Source organism: Channa argus, unplaced genomic scaffold, assembly GCF_033026475.1.
Source record: "Channa argus isolate prfri unplaced genomic scaffold, Channa argus male v1.0 Contig038, whole genome shotgun sequence".
Taxonomy (NCBI): Eukaryota; Metazoa; Chordata; class Actinopteri; order Anabantiformes; family Channidae; genus Channa; species Channa argus.
The window spans coordinates 170,001-187,473 of NW_027125257.1; the positions used below are offsets into that span (position 1 = coordinate 170,001).

Genomic DNA, 17,473 nt, shown 5'->3' on the forward strand with positions numbered 1-17,473 from the left:
CGACAGATGCCCTGGGGCAGCGTACCTAAAATAACCTCTAATACAGATTAAACTCACACACACTACAATACACACACACACATACCCATAGCACCAAGGAGAGTCTTTAAGTGCGTTATCTTTTCACCTGACAGAGTGACAGTTAGCTAATTCCAGAACATTCCAGTATGTTTCAAACTTCAAGAAGGCTCCCAAAACATCTGGACCAGGCTTTGGTATGACAAGAAACACATTAAAGCATACACGCACACATTTATGCAAATATGACGAATTACATTCATGCTCTAAAACACACACACTTAAAAAGCCAGAGCACAGCTTTTAGTTTGGCTGTAAATTGAAGGTATTACACTGGCTGTAAGCCCAAGGATAGTCCCAGACACCCACACAGCTTACTCCCCGCTGACTTGGGAACATCTTTATCAGACTTACAGCAGCGTGTGGACACAATGATACAGCCAACACTAAAACAACCAGAATTATTAAGAAGCATTTGTTTTTGTTTTTCGACTTTGAACACCGCAGCATCAAAAACAAACACTGCAGTTTTTTTCTGATTTACATAAAGGTCTACAGTATACATCACTGCTGTCAACTTACCAAAGCGTACCTGTCTTCGCGTTAATGTATGTACGATTTCGACCTTTCAGGCAGTTCTAAAAAGTGCACCATTAAAATCAGCTTGCAGAGAATTGTTGCACATATACTTAATCAGTGTGTTTACTTGCCCTTTAATTTTATCAATTAATTACAGTTAAAATATTACGATGTGCAGAGTAGATCTGGAGAAAAAGGTCAAAGAAATTTTTTTTTGACCTTGGTATTGAGGCACTTTAACATTATTTAAATGTGGAATTTGATTTCAATGTTATGCTCAGATTTTTTAGTTTCTATTCACTTAAGCGTTATACATATACCTGATGATATTTAAAACATTATGGTCTATGGAGTATTAAGGTTGTGTGTCTGTAAAAATTTGGTTCCTCCTTCTTTATCTGTACTTGACCCTCAGCCTCTCTCCATTATAGTTTATAAATCTAATAAAACACAGATATCTTTAAAAAATAAAACTAAAAGCACACAAATACAGGGCATTAGGCCAAAGAAATAGGGCATTAGTACTGCATCCACTCGAAATGAAACATATCTGAGCCAGAAACTTACAAATTAATGTTTTTAGGAGCCTGTGCTTAAGTTTGTGATGGGATTTTGCTTAATTTAACTCTTCTAATTCTCTTGACTTGCTGTGGAGTCATGGTTAGTGTTCACAAGTAGTGGAAGTGCAGTTTATTATCCTGTAAATATGATTTTCCCTTATCTTTTAACGTAAACCTAACCACTGCTTACTTTTACCTGTGCTTGCTTTTCGACTGCTCTCACTCAATTGATTGAGGTTGTGGGTACTTCGACCCTGTGTTCAAGACCCAAGGTGTCCACAGACTGAATAAAGAATTGAAGAAACACTGGAAACCAACATCAGCTGCATCAGAGTACCAGACCTCGTCAGAGGTCAAAGGTCACTGATCAGAAGAGGCAGACAAAGATAAATTAAGGACATCTGCTGCCACAGACTGTATTTGAACAGCGAAAGGCTTTATACATTGTTGCAATCTTATTTTATGCCATGAATATCACATATGAGGGCTGCATGTCATTCCTTTACAACTATTAAATCAGTATTATGTACCAGCCACTGTTGTGTCATTCATACATGTGATGTACTGTGATGTTTACTACCATAGTAGTAAACACAACAAGTGCTTAAAAGTATAGCTAATACACACAATAAGTGATTTCTTCTCTAACTACTGATGTGTTCTATGTGAACCAGTAAATATGTTTGCAGTAGACTTCAGGTACATGAATAAAATGGGCTCTGAAGTCAGTCACCTGCAGCCACTGTGATTGGCCGCTTGAGTTACAAAACTTTTGAACTCACAAGCAAAAGATTTGAATCTGCAAAAGTTTTTGACTTGCAAAAAAATTATTTTGGTTAAAAATATTTTTTGATTGCAAGTAGCCAAGTTTTGCTCTCAAGTACGTTTCTTTTAATTGCACAATATTAAATAAGAATGACCCTCATACATTCTCTTTTGACTATTCGTATTTGTGCAAATTTGCAGCTATGCTGATCTGGTTGCAGAAAATTGGAAAATTCAATTTGCACATTAAAGTACCAACTAAAAGTACAGTACTTGGGATGGGCCAAATGTGAATATGATCAAATTTGTGGTTTTTGAAGACTTGATAAGCATCAGAGATTGAACATAGCTGGTGAGCTGACACTACTATGAGTGGGCTTTCATAAAAAACCCACTGATGCATTTCATATGGTGCTGTAATAAATCTTCCCTAAGGGTTTGTGTGGAAGATACCATGGTTTGGGGTTAAATAGAATGTGCATATAAAGTATCACCTCTTTTGCCCTTATTAGTTAAGTCTACTGTGTACACATGTACATGTAGAAACCCTAGTGTGTGTGTAACTTTAAAGAAAAAAAACATGACTATTGTCTTTGCAATAAATTCTACATTTGCAGAAAGTTTCTAGTCTCTGCAGGTTCATTTTTCTGTTGTGCTAAAATAGACTTAAAATACAGCCTGGCTGGTAGGTAAGACATCAGTCTAAATACTGATGGAGTACTTTGGAAAATGGCCAATGGTAATGTAAAGTATTTTGTCGTTAATGGGCTACAACATACAAAATGCTGGCATGGTCCATTAAAATAAGAGGAAATCCAGCTGGCTTCTGCTCAAACAGAGTGTGTTATCTCTGAAGCTCTCCAATCATGCGTTCTCCATTATCACTGCAGGCTTCTTTAAAACAACCAAACAAGGGATGGGAAAACAGCAGCAGCAGGAGCACAGCATGCTAGTAAAAGGTGGGACATGGATAATGACATCTGGGGCACACACAGGAAGGACTCCTAATTGATTCCATTCTACCAGTGAAGGAAACATCTTTGTGATAGTGATACATTATTAGATCTCTGCAATCTGTTATGCTCATTTATCTCTAGATGATGTCCACTGTCCCCAAATCTGCCTCATCACAATATTTACTCATTATTTAGAATTTTGCAAAAAAGGCATATAAACACTTCTTACAGCCACTCTATGGCAAGTAAATGAGCAAATAATGAATGTTTACACTTTGGAAAGTTTATTAAAGTTTCTCCGAAGATGTGACTGAGAACATTATTGGCAATAATGCATTACGATATTTAGTAATGAATTATAATTAGTCCACAAAGCTTTATGGTTAATCGACTGGGAAATCATGTATTTAAGGAAGCTGTGGTTGAAGTGTTGCAATCTTTACACACTCTTTTCATGAGTGCACAAGCAGTCATTCCTCTATATTGTAATATTTTGATACTTATGGCAAAGATTAGGTTAGTGAACATTTTTCTGGGAAGATAGTTCAATGCAACACAAACCTAAAGTTTACTTCCAGAGATAAGAATTGTCAGTCATATCTCAAGGTAATTAATTTGAATTTAATCAAAGTCTTTAATCAAAGTCAAATCTTGTGAAAGCAAGCATCCGGTAAGTGCAAGTCCAAATAGAGTCTGAAATATTGTCTGAAAAAAATTAGGTCTTTTAGGTCTTTTGGAGCAAGTCTTAGGTCAGTCTAAACAAAATCGAAAGGATAATCTAAGTCCTATCAAAGCAGATCCAGAGTTCTTAAAAGAAAGTTCAATTCAAGATGCAGTCTGTCACTAAGCAAAATACTGTACAAGGTACTGTCTTTCAAGTCTGACAACATTATTTAAATAAATTACTGAAATTACTGCAAAAAAAAAAAAAAAAAAACAGAATTAAATCAAATTTATAGGGCACATTTAATAACAATCAAAGATAAAAAATCCTTGTGTACAACTCTGGCTGCGATGGTTTCAGACATTAGTAGATGACATTAGAGATGCCACAAGGACCTCAGCACCAAGTGGATACCAAAATTCTGAAAACGTCACAGTACTTTTTATGGTAGTAAAAAGGTATGGTATGTATGGCAATATCAAAAGTTTAATTTCCACTCTAATGGGTGCAGCATAATGACCCTACAAGAGAATTAAAAATGTCACGCATCGTTAGACATAGGAGAGAAGAATATTAGGCAATGTTATCACAATGCCTTTTCCTTAAAATATAGAAAGGAGGTTTGGCTGAGTCACGGCAACTATACTTTGTGTGTGTGTGTGTCTGTGTGTGTATATATATATATATATATATATATATATATATATATATATATATATATATATACACACACACACACGCTTTGGTGTATATATGTAAGGGTATCTGTATCTAAGGGTGTGTGTATATATATATAAATTTATATATATATATATATATATATATATATATATAGATAGATATATAGATATATAGATATAGATATATATAGATAGATAGATAGATAGATAGATATAGATATATATAGATATAGATAGATAGATATACATATTTGAGAGAGGCTCAAGGCTAGAAGTCCATCTCCAGAGATCTTAATGTTCCGGTGTCCACAGTGAGTAATATCATCGATAGGTGAACAACCCATGGCACTGTGGCTAACCTCCCTGGACTTGGACGGAAGAGCAAATTTAATTAAAAAAATGACAACAAAGGATTGTTTGAATGGTGGATAAGGAACCCCGATTAACTTCCAAACAAATTCAAACTGAATGGCAGACCCAGGGTACAACAGTGTCAACTTGCACCATCTGAATGAAAAGGGACGCTATGGTAGGAGAACCAGGAGGACACCAATGGTGACACAAACGCAAGACAAGGCAATAAAAAAGCAAGACTGGAGTTTGACAAACCGTACTTGACAGAGCCACAATCCTTCTAGGAGAACGTACTGTGGACAGATGAGACAAAAGTAGAGCTTTTTGGTAAAGGACATCATGGAACTGTTTACAGAAAAAGAAAAGAGGCCTTCAAAGATAAGAACACAGTCCCTACAGTCAAACATGGTGGAGGTTCAAAGATGTTTTGGGGTTGCTTTGCTGCTTCTGGCACTGGATGACTTGACTGTGTAAAAGGTATCATGAAATCTGATGATTACCAAAGAATCTTGGGGCGCAACGTAGTGGCCACTGTCAGAAAGCTGCGTCTCCACCAGAGGTCATGGGTCTTCCAGCAGGACAATGACCCGCAACACTCTTCAAAAAGCACTTGGAAATGGTAACAAACAAAGAGCTGTAGAGTTCTGAAATGGCCAGCAATGACTCCAGATGTGAATCCCATAGAACACAGGCATCCTTCAAATCTGAATGACCTGGAGCAGTGTGCAAAAGAAGAGTGGTCCAAAATTCCAGTAGAGAGGTGTAAGAAACTCATTCCTGGTTACAGGATGAACTGATTTCATTTATTTTTTGCGGGTGAGGGTGCTACCAAATTATAAGTTAAGGGCGCACTACTGCTGAATGAAAATAATATCTGGCATAGATGTTCTGGATGTATACAAACACTCACATTCACGTACATTAAAAAGAATCTTCTTTAAACTAGGAGTTTTTTCACTCAGTTTCCCAAAGCAACTTGTCTACTGTTGCAATCAGCTTCTCCCAGGTGTAAAGTGTGTAAAGCTGTGTAAATATAAAGCAGAGCACTGCTGAAAAACTGTGGGCAAGTTCAGTAAATAAATACAAATAAATTGAGATAAAACAAAACAAAACAGAACCAAACAAATGCTTGAGTGCTTACTAAATGAGAGGCTTGCGGCACAGCACTAAGGCGTCGTAGAGCACACACACTCCGAACACGGTGATGCCGGTCTCCTTCACCAGCATGGCGCATGTGCCCAGCAACAAACTGACGAACAGAGACCACACCGAGACCGTGGAGGGCAGGGAGTCTTCAGAGACACACACCCCCACACTCCTGACAGACAGAAAAGATCAAGAGAGCGACAGGTTATATTGACAGTAAATGGCAGATTACCTTCAGGAACAGCAGCAGGAGAAGACACCTACTGTTCATTTTGAATTTGACTGACTTAGGATGATTAAAATGAGTTGCTTCATTAAATTAATTATGTTCTAGTCTACAATTAAGAAATGCCAATTAAAACTTAATATTCAGGAACTGGATAAAGTAACGTGCATTCATGCAATGTACGTAAAAATTGCTACAGGTAGAATGTTTAGAGTGAATGCCAATGAACAGCATCCATCAGAAATAAAAGAGCTCTGACAGTTCTTTTACATTCGTCATTCAAGCTGCTTAACCCTATCAGTCCCGTTGAAATCCATAGTTGTCCAGGGCCCCACAGTCTAAGTAAAGCTCACACATGAACAGGTAGGTGTACCTCAACTGCAGAGCTGCCAATCAACATAACCCATAAATTTCGGCTCCTAACAGGCAAAATTAGCTGTCAAGCTTGTATGCTTGTCTTCCAAGTTATTATAAAGATCCTAGCAGCATGTGCCATTGGGCTGAGGTGCAGTTCAATAACTTCCCTATTGCTATTGTAATTTGTCTTCAGTGTAATTATCTGGTTCTAATGTTTTCACAAATAATTCAAAGTGGATTGGATTTTACATGAGACAGCCCACAGATGAGTTTTTTTCCTTTGTGAATTATAAACTTGGTGGATGCTGTTGTAAACAGGGACCTACCTTTGTGAAGGTGATAATGTTTTTGTTTTGTGCCTTTTCAGGGAGACAGCATATATATATATAATCATGGAAAATGTAGTTTGTTGTTTAGCATTTACTATGGTATGAAATGTGACGGGCAGCAAACCTTCACATACTGTGTTTGAGAGTTGGAAGTAAATAAATAAGTAAAATGATTATTCAAGTCTATTAATATAATTTTGTTTTTAGAAATATAACAGCTCTCTTTGGAGCTAACAGAGCTCCACCGAGAATGAACCAGCTGTGCCCAACACTGCAAAATACTTAAAAGAGCATAATGAAACTGACCATTAATATATTATTATACTACTAAATTAACATCTCGTTACTTTGCCCCCATGTTCAAAGATTTGTATGAACTATACACACCAAAATCCTTTCTAAAATCTGAACAAAGCAGCATAAAGTTTGAAAGGAAAATAAAACAGTTTGTCCAAATTGTGTAAATTTCCAGGTGAAATTGAAAATGAGTGCATATGAAATCTTTTTTCCTTCTATACTACATCCTTTGGTTTTATCATCCGCTCACAGGGTTTTTCCTATCACTGCTATGCTGACAACACACAGCTCTTCCAGTCCGGTCCACTCGATGACTCCTTTGTCTCATCACGCATTTCTGCACATCTCTCCGACATCTGTGCTTGAATGAGAGAGAGACATCTTCAGCTCAACCGCTTTAAGACAGAAGTTCTTGACCTTAACTCACGGAATATAAACCCAAATTATTGTGCAGGCACCGGTCAAATCTTATCTTGATTACTGATTGCAGTAATTATTGGGGTCACCGGTAGGCACAATCAAATCAACACCTCATTTTTAATCAGGAATCCTGTCAAACCACTCTTCAGATCTTTACACTGGCTTCCTGTAGCTGCCCGCATCAGGTTTAAAGATATGTCTTTTCCCTACAGACCGGTCAACTCAAAAGCTCCTGCTTACCTCAACTTCCTCTTTCAGGTCTATAATACCTCCCGTCCCCTGTGCTCTGCCAAGTAACAACGTTGGTGGTCCCAGCACCGCACAGAGGACATCAAACAAAACTCACCTCAGTGATCCCACAATGGTGGAACGAGCTACCAAAATCTGCACGCTCAGCAAACTCACATATATAAAACACTGCTGAAGACCGATCGCTTCCACACCTTCCTATACACTTAAATCTATTATCTAACAAAGAACATCTCATTAAATGGGAACACTTCTTCTGATTTGATGTTTTCTCCTCGACTTAGATTTTTGCTTGCCTTGTACCTCACTTGTAAGTCGCTATGGATAAAAGCATCTGCTAAATTACTAAATGTTGAAAAAGAGCTGAAAGGAGTTGCAGCATTTGTGCCACATTAAGTACCAAAGGATGACGCTGCTGAGAAAGGCCATCATTTCTGACATAGCCATCTGTATCTTGGGAGAATACATGCTTTTTAGCAGTTAGAGTCATGCACATGAAAACTGTTTTGTCTCCATGGTAAGCTCATCCTCATGAGTACCTCAGGCTGACTAATGACTTTAACATGTGCATCCATGTACAGTGTATAAGTGTGCAAACCATGGGGGGGGTTCAGAGTCATCTTACCTAATATAGGAGAGGAACGTCAGCAAGAACAGCAAACAGGCCAAGACGTCAGCCCTCCCCACAATACCAGACACCTGCAACACACAATTTTTAGATATTAGTTATATATCAGAAATTTCTGGAGAGGTAACACTGCAGGATGTCCACATGTCATTAAATAATACTTTGAGTTAGGATGTTGACCATTTGTGTGTTTTTTTACAGCCATTTAGTTTTTAATGACAATCATAGCCTTTGATGGTCACTTTTCATTTTGTTTGTATTTTTTCTGCTGAAAAATTTAGGTCATAGACAAATTTTTAAAAATTACCATAGAAATGCCACTTGGCCCCAAAAAGGGCTGTAGTCAAGTACATAAACTTGACTATATGTACTTGTATGTACTCCTACATATAAGAGTTTTCTTTTCATGTTAGGTCACATAATAAAACTGAACCCCCTCATTCACAACTGCAGCTTCTCCTGAGAAAATTCACAAGATGGGTCTGAAAGGAAGTTGAGCTTTACCAGGCAGTGTTTGCTAAACGTCCATTATTAATAAACCTTAAAGTTCAATATTATTCATATGTAGCAATAATAGTGTAAAATAAAAGAAGTAATATGAGTAAGTAATATAAGTATATGGATGATATAAACTTTTATATACTAAAATCCTATAGATGGTATGCACAGACAGACAGACACACACACAAAGACACACAGACACACACACACACCACAAACTGGCACAAGGATGCAGGTTAATGAATAGAAAACCAAAGAACAAAATAGAGATATTAAATTACAACAGGATACAATTAAGCCTGGCTGAAATGCTCCAAAGCTCTCTTTGCCAACACATTCAATGCCAAAATCTGTAATCTAATGCCTTGTTTCTGTTGTCTTATTCAAGGTTCTGTTCTATCCACAGGATAGATGATACACAAGAAAAACAAGACAGTACAAAGTCTTTGGAGCAGACAAAATTTGTTGCATTTACTTTTAAAAATTGAAACTGCGATTAAACTAAAATAAAAATTCTCAATAAATTAAGATATAGATCCGTGATATTTTTTCTGAATTGTGTACCTATTGGTCCAAATTATTATTAGCATGCAGACATTTATGAAAAGGTAAGATAATGAAATCTTATCAAGTGTTGTAGATTGGGGCATCAGTAACATTATTTCAGTCCAGCATCTCTCATGTTGTAGTTGAAAGGAATAAGTCACACTTCCCCAAATGTTTACAAAAGAGATATCACGATGTTACGGTGGTGAATTGGGTCCATCTCTAATGCTGCACCAGACACTGAACTGCTAAACCCCAATGTACATAACTGCAGTTTCAAAAAATGGACCCGATCTGAATTAACCTTCCAACAAGAAAAGACCAAGAAACAGTTTGACTAAACTTAAGAGAACACATATACCTGCAGCAGCATGAATATCTATCAATTAATAAAATCAATTAGCAAACTGCCAGAGTCACTATAATGAGTATGTTCTGGGTCTACCCTGTGGGGACCTACCAGTTGAATGTGCTTGGAAACAAAATTCGAAAGGAAGGTGCCCCAGGAAGCGTTTCGGATAAGATATCCCAACGACCTTATGTGTCTGTTCCATTGTAAAAGTTATTCAAACAATATATTTTTGGGAGTTACCTGATTAAAATATTAGAGTGCCTTGTTCAAAACTATATGCTTATTTTTCTATAAGAATGAAAGAAAAACTGTGAGAAAGTGACTTCAAAATGTGTCACTCTAAAAGATTTTCCAGAGCTATGGAAAGTGACGTTAGGGAGTGACATATCTTGCCTCACAAACTGTTTGTGCAGTCAGCTAGTAAAGTAAGCCCCCTCCTTATAATCATACTGTTTTCTGTATGAACACATATGAATTAAAACTAAACGTTTAATGTACAATTTCCACTTTGTGCAACAACAATGTAGCCATTTGGGCAACAAACCAAAGGCAATTCTAACCTGGGTAATGTTTGTGGATCACATTCCAGAATACTCCCATTTAATAGCAGAAATCTTGAAGGTGAGTGATTTTTTTTTAGTTCCCTCATTTGAGCACAAGTCAACGAAGCTGTGAACTCCACCTTAAAAACACATCTGATACTAGATCAAGGACATCAAGCTAGATCCACTTTGGACACACTGCACAAACACTGGACCTAAGCCTTTAGAGTGAGCAGAATTAAAATCGATCTGACTTAGGTCTCATTTCCACAGTACGAAACTCACCTGTGAAAACCTCTAATATAAGCACTTCTGAACTCCTGGATGGCAGAAGGAAAAGAAAGCATTTGACGCTGTTACACTATAGTTTGTGTTTTTTTTGGTCTATTTCGAACATCTGACCCGTACCACATACATATATCTCATTTTCATAGAAACACAAAGGCAGAAGAAAACTCTCTATTTTACATACTATATTTCTGTGGAACAAACTGATGAGTTGTTTACAGAAAAGAACTTATTCACTTGAGTTTAAAGGGCTTTTTCTCTTCCCAGGCTTTCTCCACAAAACTGCCTATAATCAATGAGTAATAGGTGTCAGGCCAGCTCAGCCTCAGTGTCTGGTTTTAATCTACTAAGCAAAGTACTACGTGGTAAAAAGAACAACGGAGTACCAAATTAAAATTATTTCAAAATAATTTGAACGAAATCTGCTACATTCATAATATCTAAAAAACAGCGGGGCATAAAATGCATTTCCAGCTCAACAGTCCCAATAACTCCATTACATGCAATTTATTAGATTCAAACCATAATGTTTTGATATTTGATCAAACACAGTCTTTAAAAACATCCTTCTATACCTTCTATTCAATATCTCTGGTCATACCTCCTCTTTTCCATATGTTCAGTTTTATGAACAGAATTTACTCCCACTTACTTCTTCTTCTTTTCCTTTCAGCTGCTCCCTTTCAGGAGTCGCCACAGCGAATCATGTGCCTCCATCTAACTCTATCCTCTGCATCCTCTTCACTCAACTAACCAACTAACTTCATTTCCTCTCTCACTACATCCATAAATCTCCTCTTTGATCTTCCTCTAGACCTCCTGCCTGGCAGCTCCAACCTCAGCATCCATCTACCGATATTTTCACAGTTTCTCCTTGAACATGTCCAAACCACCTCAATCTGGCCTCTCTGACTTTATCTCCAAAACATCTAACATGAGCTGTCCCTCTGATGTCCTCAGTCCTGATCCTGTCCATCCTCATCAATCCCAAAGAGAACCTCAACATCTTAAGCTCTGCTACCTCCAGCTCTGCCTCCTGTCTTTTCTTCAGTGTAACTGACTCTATAAGCTGAACAACATCGCTGGTCTCACCACTGTCTTGAACACCTTTCCTTTCATTCTCGCTGATACTCTTTTATCACACAACACACCTGACATTTTTCTCCACCCGTTCCAACCTGCTTGCACTCGCCTCTTCACCTTTTTTCCAGACTCTCCGTTGCTCTGAACCATTGACCCTCAGTACTTAAAGTCCTGCACCTTCTTCACCTAAGCTCCCTGTAACCTTACCGTTCCCCTTGAGTCCCTCTCATTGAGACACATGTATTCTGTCTTGCTTCAGCTAACTTTCAATCGTCTGTTTTCCAGAGCAGACCTCCATCTTTCTAGATTTTCCTCCACCTGCTCCCTGCTCTCACTACAAATCACAATGTCATCCGCAAACATCATAGTTCATGGAGATTCCTGTCTAACCTCATCTGTCAGTCTGTCCATCACCAGAACAAACAAGAAGGGGCTCACAGCTGATCCTTGATGCAGACCCACCTCCACCTTGAACTCCTCTGTCACACCTACAGCACCTCACCACGGTCTTACAGCTCTCATATATGTCCTGCAGCACTCTAACATACTTCTCTGCCTCTCCAGACGTCCTCATACAATACCACAGCTCCTCTCTCGGCACCCTGTCATACGCTTTCTCTAAATCTACAAAGACACAATGCAACTCCCACTGACCTTCTCTGTACTTCTCCATCAGCATCCTCAAAGCAAAGTACTGCATCTGTTGTTCTCTTTCTAGGCATGAAACTATATTCCTGCTCACAAATGCTCAACTCTGCCCTTAGCCGAGCTTCCACTACTCTTTCCCACAACTTCATTGTGTGGCTCATCAGCTTTATTCCTCTGTAGTTGCCACAACTCTGCTCATCTCCCTTGTTCTTAAAAATTGGCACCAGTACACTTCTCCTCCAGTCCTCAGCATCTTCTCACTCTCCAAGATCTTATTAAACAAACTAGTCAGAAACTCTACTGCCACCTCTCCTAGACACTTCCATACCTCCACCGGTTTGTCATCAGGACCAACTGCCTTTCCACTCTTCATCCTCTTCAATGTCCACCCTTTAATCACACTAACCTGCTGCACATCATTCCCATCTCTATCTCTTTGTCTGGCCAACCTGAACAAATCCACCTCTCCCTCTTTAGTGTCCAACCTAGCATACAAGTCCTCATATGCTCTTTGTTTGGCCTTTGCCACCTCTACCTTCACCTCACGCTGCATCTCCCAGGACTCCTGTCTACTCTCTTCAGTCCTCTCAGTGTCCCACTTCTTCTTAGCTAACCTCTTTCTCTGTATACACTCCTGTATTTCCTCGTCCCACCACCAAGTCTCCTTGTCCGCTTTTCTCTTTCCAGATGACACACCAAGTACACTTCTCTGCCTTTGTCCTTGTCATTTTCCTCACCACCAGAGTCATTTTACACACCACCATCCTGTGTTGTCTGGCTAAACTCTCCCCTACCAATACTTTACAGTCACTGGTCACAGTCACTTTCAGACTACAGCGTCTACACAAAATGTAGTCTACCTGAGTGCTTCTACCTACCTTCTAGAAGAAAGTGTTCACTACAGCCATTTCCATGCTCTTTGCAAAGTCTACCACCATCTGTCGTTCTGTGTTCCTGTCCTGAAGACCAAACCTGCCTATCACATTCTCTTCACCTCTGTTCCCTTCACCTACATGCCCATTGAAATCTGCAACAATCACAACTCTCTCACCTCTGAAGAGGATCTGCATCACTTCATCTAACTTACTCCAGAATTTCTCCATCTCTTCTAACTTACATCCTACCTGTGGGACATAACCACTAACAACATTGAACATCACACCTTCAATTTCCAGCTTCAGACTCATCAACCTGTCTCATCAACCTAGAACATTCCTCACAAACTCTTCTTTCAGGATAACTCCTACTCCATTTCTCCTCCTATGTGACCCATGGTAAAACAACTTGAACCCTGCTCCTAAGCTTCTAGCTTTACTACCTTTCCACCTGGTCTCCTGGACACACAATATATTCACCTTCCGTCTCTGCATCATGTCAATCAACTCTCTAGCGTTCCCTGTCATAGTCCCAACATTCAAAGTCCCTATTGTCAGTCCTACATTCTTAGCTTTCCTCTTCTCTCTCTGCCTACGAACAACCCCTTCTTCTCTCCTTCTTCATCTTCGACCAACAGTAGTCCAATTTCCACCAGTACCCTGTAGGTCAACAGCACCGGTGCTTGTCGATATTAACCCAAAAATCTCTAAATGAATCCATACAGTTTGGAGCTATATTGCTGGATATGAAGCCAATACCTTTGGGGACGGGTTTGTAAGCAGTCATATTGTACTAGTTTTTATACAGTAGATGCCATTTCCTTTTACTAACATACAAAACCAGGATTCTCTCCACAACAATCAGGTTGAAGGCAGGCTGACCATATTGAATGCAAAAGGAATGAGTGAACCCAATGTGTGCAAAAAATAAACATTGAACTTGATTTTTCGTGATGATAGGACAGGATATAATGGTATTTGGAGCCAAATCGGTTTGTTTTTTTAACCAGAAGCTAAAAGGTAATGTACAGTTCTAGATAAAATCACATTGACTTATAGAGCTGTTGCATTCTGTCTTAATCCTACTTGATCTATCTTCAGCTTTTGACACTGTGAACCATCAGATCCTCTTGTCCACACTCTCTGACTTAGGCATCTCTGGATCAGCCCTAGACTGGCTTTGTTCTTACCTATCGGGACGAACCTTCAAGGTATCCTGGCGGGGGCATGTTTCTCACTCTCATAGCCTCTCTACAGGTGTGCCGCAGGGCTCAGTTCTAGGTCCTCTTCTTTTTTCTATCTATACTGCATCCCTGGGTTCCATCATTCACTCACATGGTTTTTCTATCACTGCTACCCTGATGACACAAAGCTCTTCGCCGGAGGAAGCTACATGTCATCGCACATTTCTGCCTGTCTCTCAGACATGTCTGCCTGGATGAGAGAGAGACATCTTCAACTCAACCTCTCCAAGACCAAAGGCTTTGTCTTCCCAGCCAGACCTTCGACACAACACAAGATCAGCATCAACATTGGATCTACAGTGATTGTCCCTACTAAGTCGGCCAAAATACCGGGGGTCATCATCGACGACCAACGGAGCTTTAAGGACCACATTTCCTCAGTCTCTAGCGCAGCAGATCTGCCCTCTACAACATCAGGAAGATCAAACCCTACATCACGGAATATACAACACAACTCATTGTACAGGCCATGGTCATATCTCGTCTCGATTACTGCAACGCTTTGTTGATGGGGTTATCACCACACCACTCTCTAGATCACTACACTGGCTTCCTGTATCTGCTCGCATCAATTTAAAAGCTCTGTTTGTTGCTTACAGGGTGGTAACTCAACAGCTCCCGCTTACCTCAACTCACTCATTCAAGTCTACAACCCTTCCTTGCGGTCTGCCAATGAACGACGTCTGGTGGTCCCAGCACCACACAGAAGAACAAGCAAAACTTTTTAGCGCAATGATCCCACGATGGTGGAACGAGCTACCAAACTCTGCACGCTCAGCAGACTATCTCCCAATATAAAAAAAAAAACTGCTGAAAACAGAACTCTTCCACATCTTCCTATGCACTTAAATCTATTAATAAAACAAAAAAACAAACTTCCTTTCTGCTCTTTCTCGCACGTGCATCTCGTGAATTGTGAATACTATTCTGATAGGACTGCACTTTGATGTTTTCTCCTTGACTTTTCTCCATTTGTGCTGCCTTGTACCTCACTTGTAAGTCCCTTTAGATAAAAGCGTCTGCTAAATGACTAAATGTAAATGTAAATGTGAAATTGCATTGCTATTACAACAAAAACTGTTTGGTTTACTTTTGGCAGCTATACATTGGCCTATTCACTGAACCAGACTGCACTTTTGTTAGATGATCTATTGTCCCTAAAATAATCATGACAAACAATATAATTAGGGCTGGGGAGTTGGGATTTAGTGACAGCCTGAACACCACTCAGACCTGTTCTCTAACAAAACACAGATGAGCTAGACTTTGTAGTGTCCCTGAACACACCTCGCTTGCAGGATCTAGCAGACCTGCAGCTTCTGACAGATCAGAACATAATTGATGGTACAATAAATCAATAATGCAGTTAGTCTGACAGGGCTACTGCCTAGCCCACATGGTCACAAGCTTCAGAAAACTAAGCAGTATAAACTGTGGGATCACAAAACAGAGTTTCACTACAGTCTCTTCTTAAGAAACATCAGTTAGAAATACAAAACACAGCCAAATTAGTGATGTCAGGTACTGAATTCCATCTTTCATTACTGATGGAGAAGTCCTGTGGTTTCTAATTGTGAGCTTTTTTAAGCAATCAATTGGTCTGCTTTCTGCCATTTTATTGCATGTAAGCAGTCTACTGAACATGTTTACAAGTATTAGATGTCTTTGTAAAGCGTTTTGGTATTTTTTGATATTATTGGACAAGCAGCAGCACAGGGACAGTATATGTTGCAATTCTCCAACTACAATTTACTTGAATATCATAGCAGTCATTCAGGTGATTTACAAGCAGGTTAATTGGTCTATACCTATGTATGGTCCAGTGATGGAAGTGCAGCCTGTCCTCCAGGGTATAGCCATGGGACCGGCTCTGGCAGCCCGTTTACTGTAGTATACATAAATCACTCAAATATTAGTAGGCTTGTAATAACACCAGATAAATTGAAAGTAGGCCAACATTAGCTATTTTATTATTTTAAAAATTGCTGTTGTTTATTACAGTTAGAATTACTAACATTTCTAAGACTCATCTCATGTCACCACATTAACGATTAAGCTAGGGCTGAGACATAACAGAATGAAACAAACATCGTGGCTCAGTTCAAAAATACTTCTCCAACACCTCTATAGCTCTCAAACTATGTAACTTGTGTAAACCTTACCCAAACAGAAATATTTAACTGACAGTGTTCTTAAGTGGGAGTTAGAAACTAGAACTACTGTACTTTTGCTGACCAGCACCCAAGAGGCTCGTTGCCTGGCAACGTCTGTTTATCATATTGTGCTTCTTTTATTTCTTTTATTCGTTTTTCTTTCTTATCCTCACACTGTAAATCAATATTAAATGTTCACAACATCATCATTTGAGAATATACCATCAGCATTCTACTATGATGTGTAATATCCTCTTTAACGGGACCAAAAAGAAGTAGGATGTAGCCAAAGCCTATCAATATACCTACACTCTATAATTGTCAACCCTGAGATGTAATGACAGTCCAGGAAGTCAGGGCTTATTAACTTTTCACATACTTTCAGGTGCAACATCTGCTGTTATTATACTGCTGATATGTTCATTTTTGTGTTTTATACGTAATAAAAAAACATAAAAGTTAAAATAAGTCAGAAAATACAGCAAAGCAGTGTCATGTCTAATTTGTCCAGTTGTCCACAGAAGAAGCAAAACGTAATCACAACTATATACAATCAAACAAATAAATTACACAGGGATTATTTAAACTGTTTTCAAATATATTACGTTGGCCTGTTCATTTTCATTTACATGACCAATCAAAGCCAAATGTCCCCTAGTATTTACAGAGTGTCTCTAAAGGGATTTCTATTGGAAGCAGCTGCACCCTTCTAGAAAGAGAGATCTGGGTTTAAACGCACAAACAGTGGCTTAAAGCTCTTGGAATCAGTGAGATGAAAGGAAATTATTTACATCCTTAAGTGGTTGGTCCCTGAGCATTGCGTTTGAGGTGTGTGTGTGTGTGTGTGTGTGTGTGTGTGTGTGTGTGTGTGTGTGCCCATGTGTGTGCATGTGTGTGTTTTTAAATGTACTTGTATACAAATTTTACAATCATTGCAAAGGTATTTTGTTTGGTCCACAGTCCCTCAAAAGGGCTGCTTGAGGGTTGTCTGGCGTGTGGGTCCTCACAACTAT

The 17,473-nt window shown here is 39.0% G+C and overlaps 1 protein-coding gene across 5 annotated transcripts in view; it reads right to left on the reverse strand.

Moving 5' to 3' along the window:
* Positions 1-17,473, reverse strand: part of tmtc1 (transmembrane O-mannosyltransferase targeting cadherins 1) — a 125,614-nt gene that overhangs the window by 80,584 nt on the left and 27,557 nt on the right. For 3 of the 5 annotated variants that reach the window (XM_067495725.1, XM_067495721.1, XM_067495722.1), the window contains 2 exons: positions 8,226-8,299; positions 5,718-5,894 (listed from right to left, as the gene is read on the reverse strand). In XM_067495725.1, the coding sequence (XP_067351826.1) occupies positions 5,718-5,894; positions 8,226-8,299 (251 nt within the window). The remainder of the gene's footprint in view (positions 1-5,717; positions 5,895-8,225; positions 8,300-17,473) is intronic. The other 2 variants (XM_067495723.1, XM_067495724.1) reach the window with 1 other exon arrangement.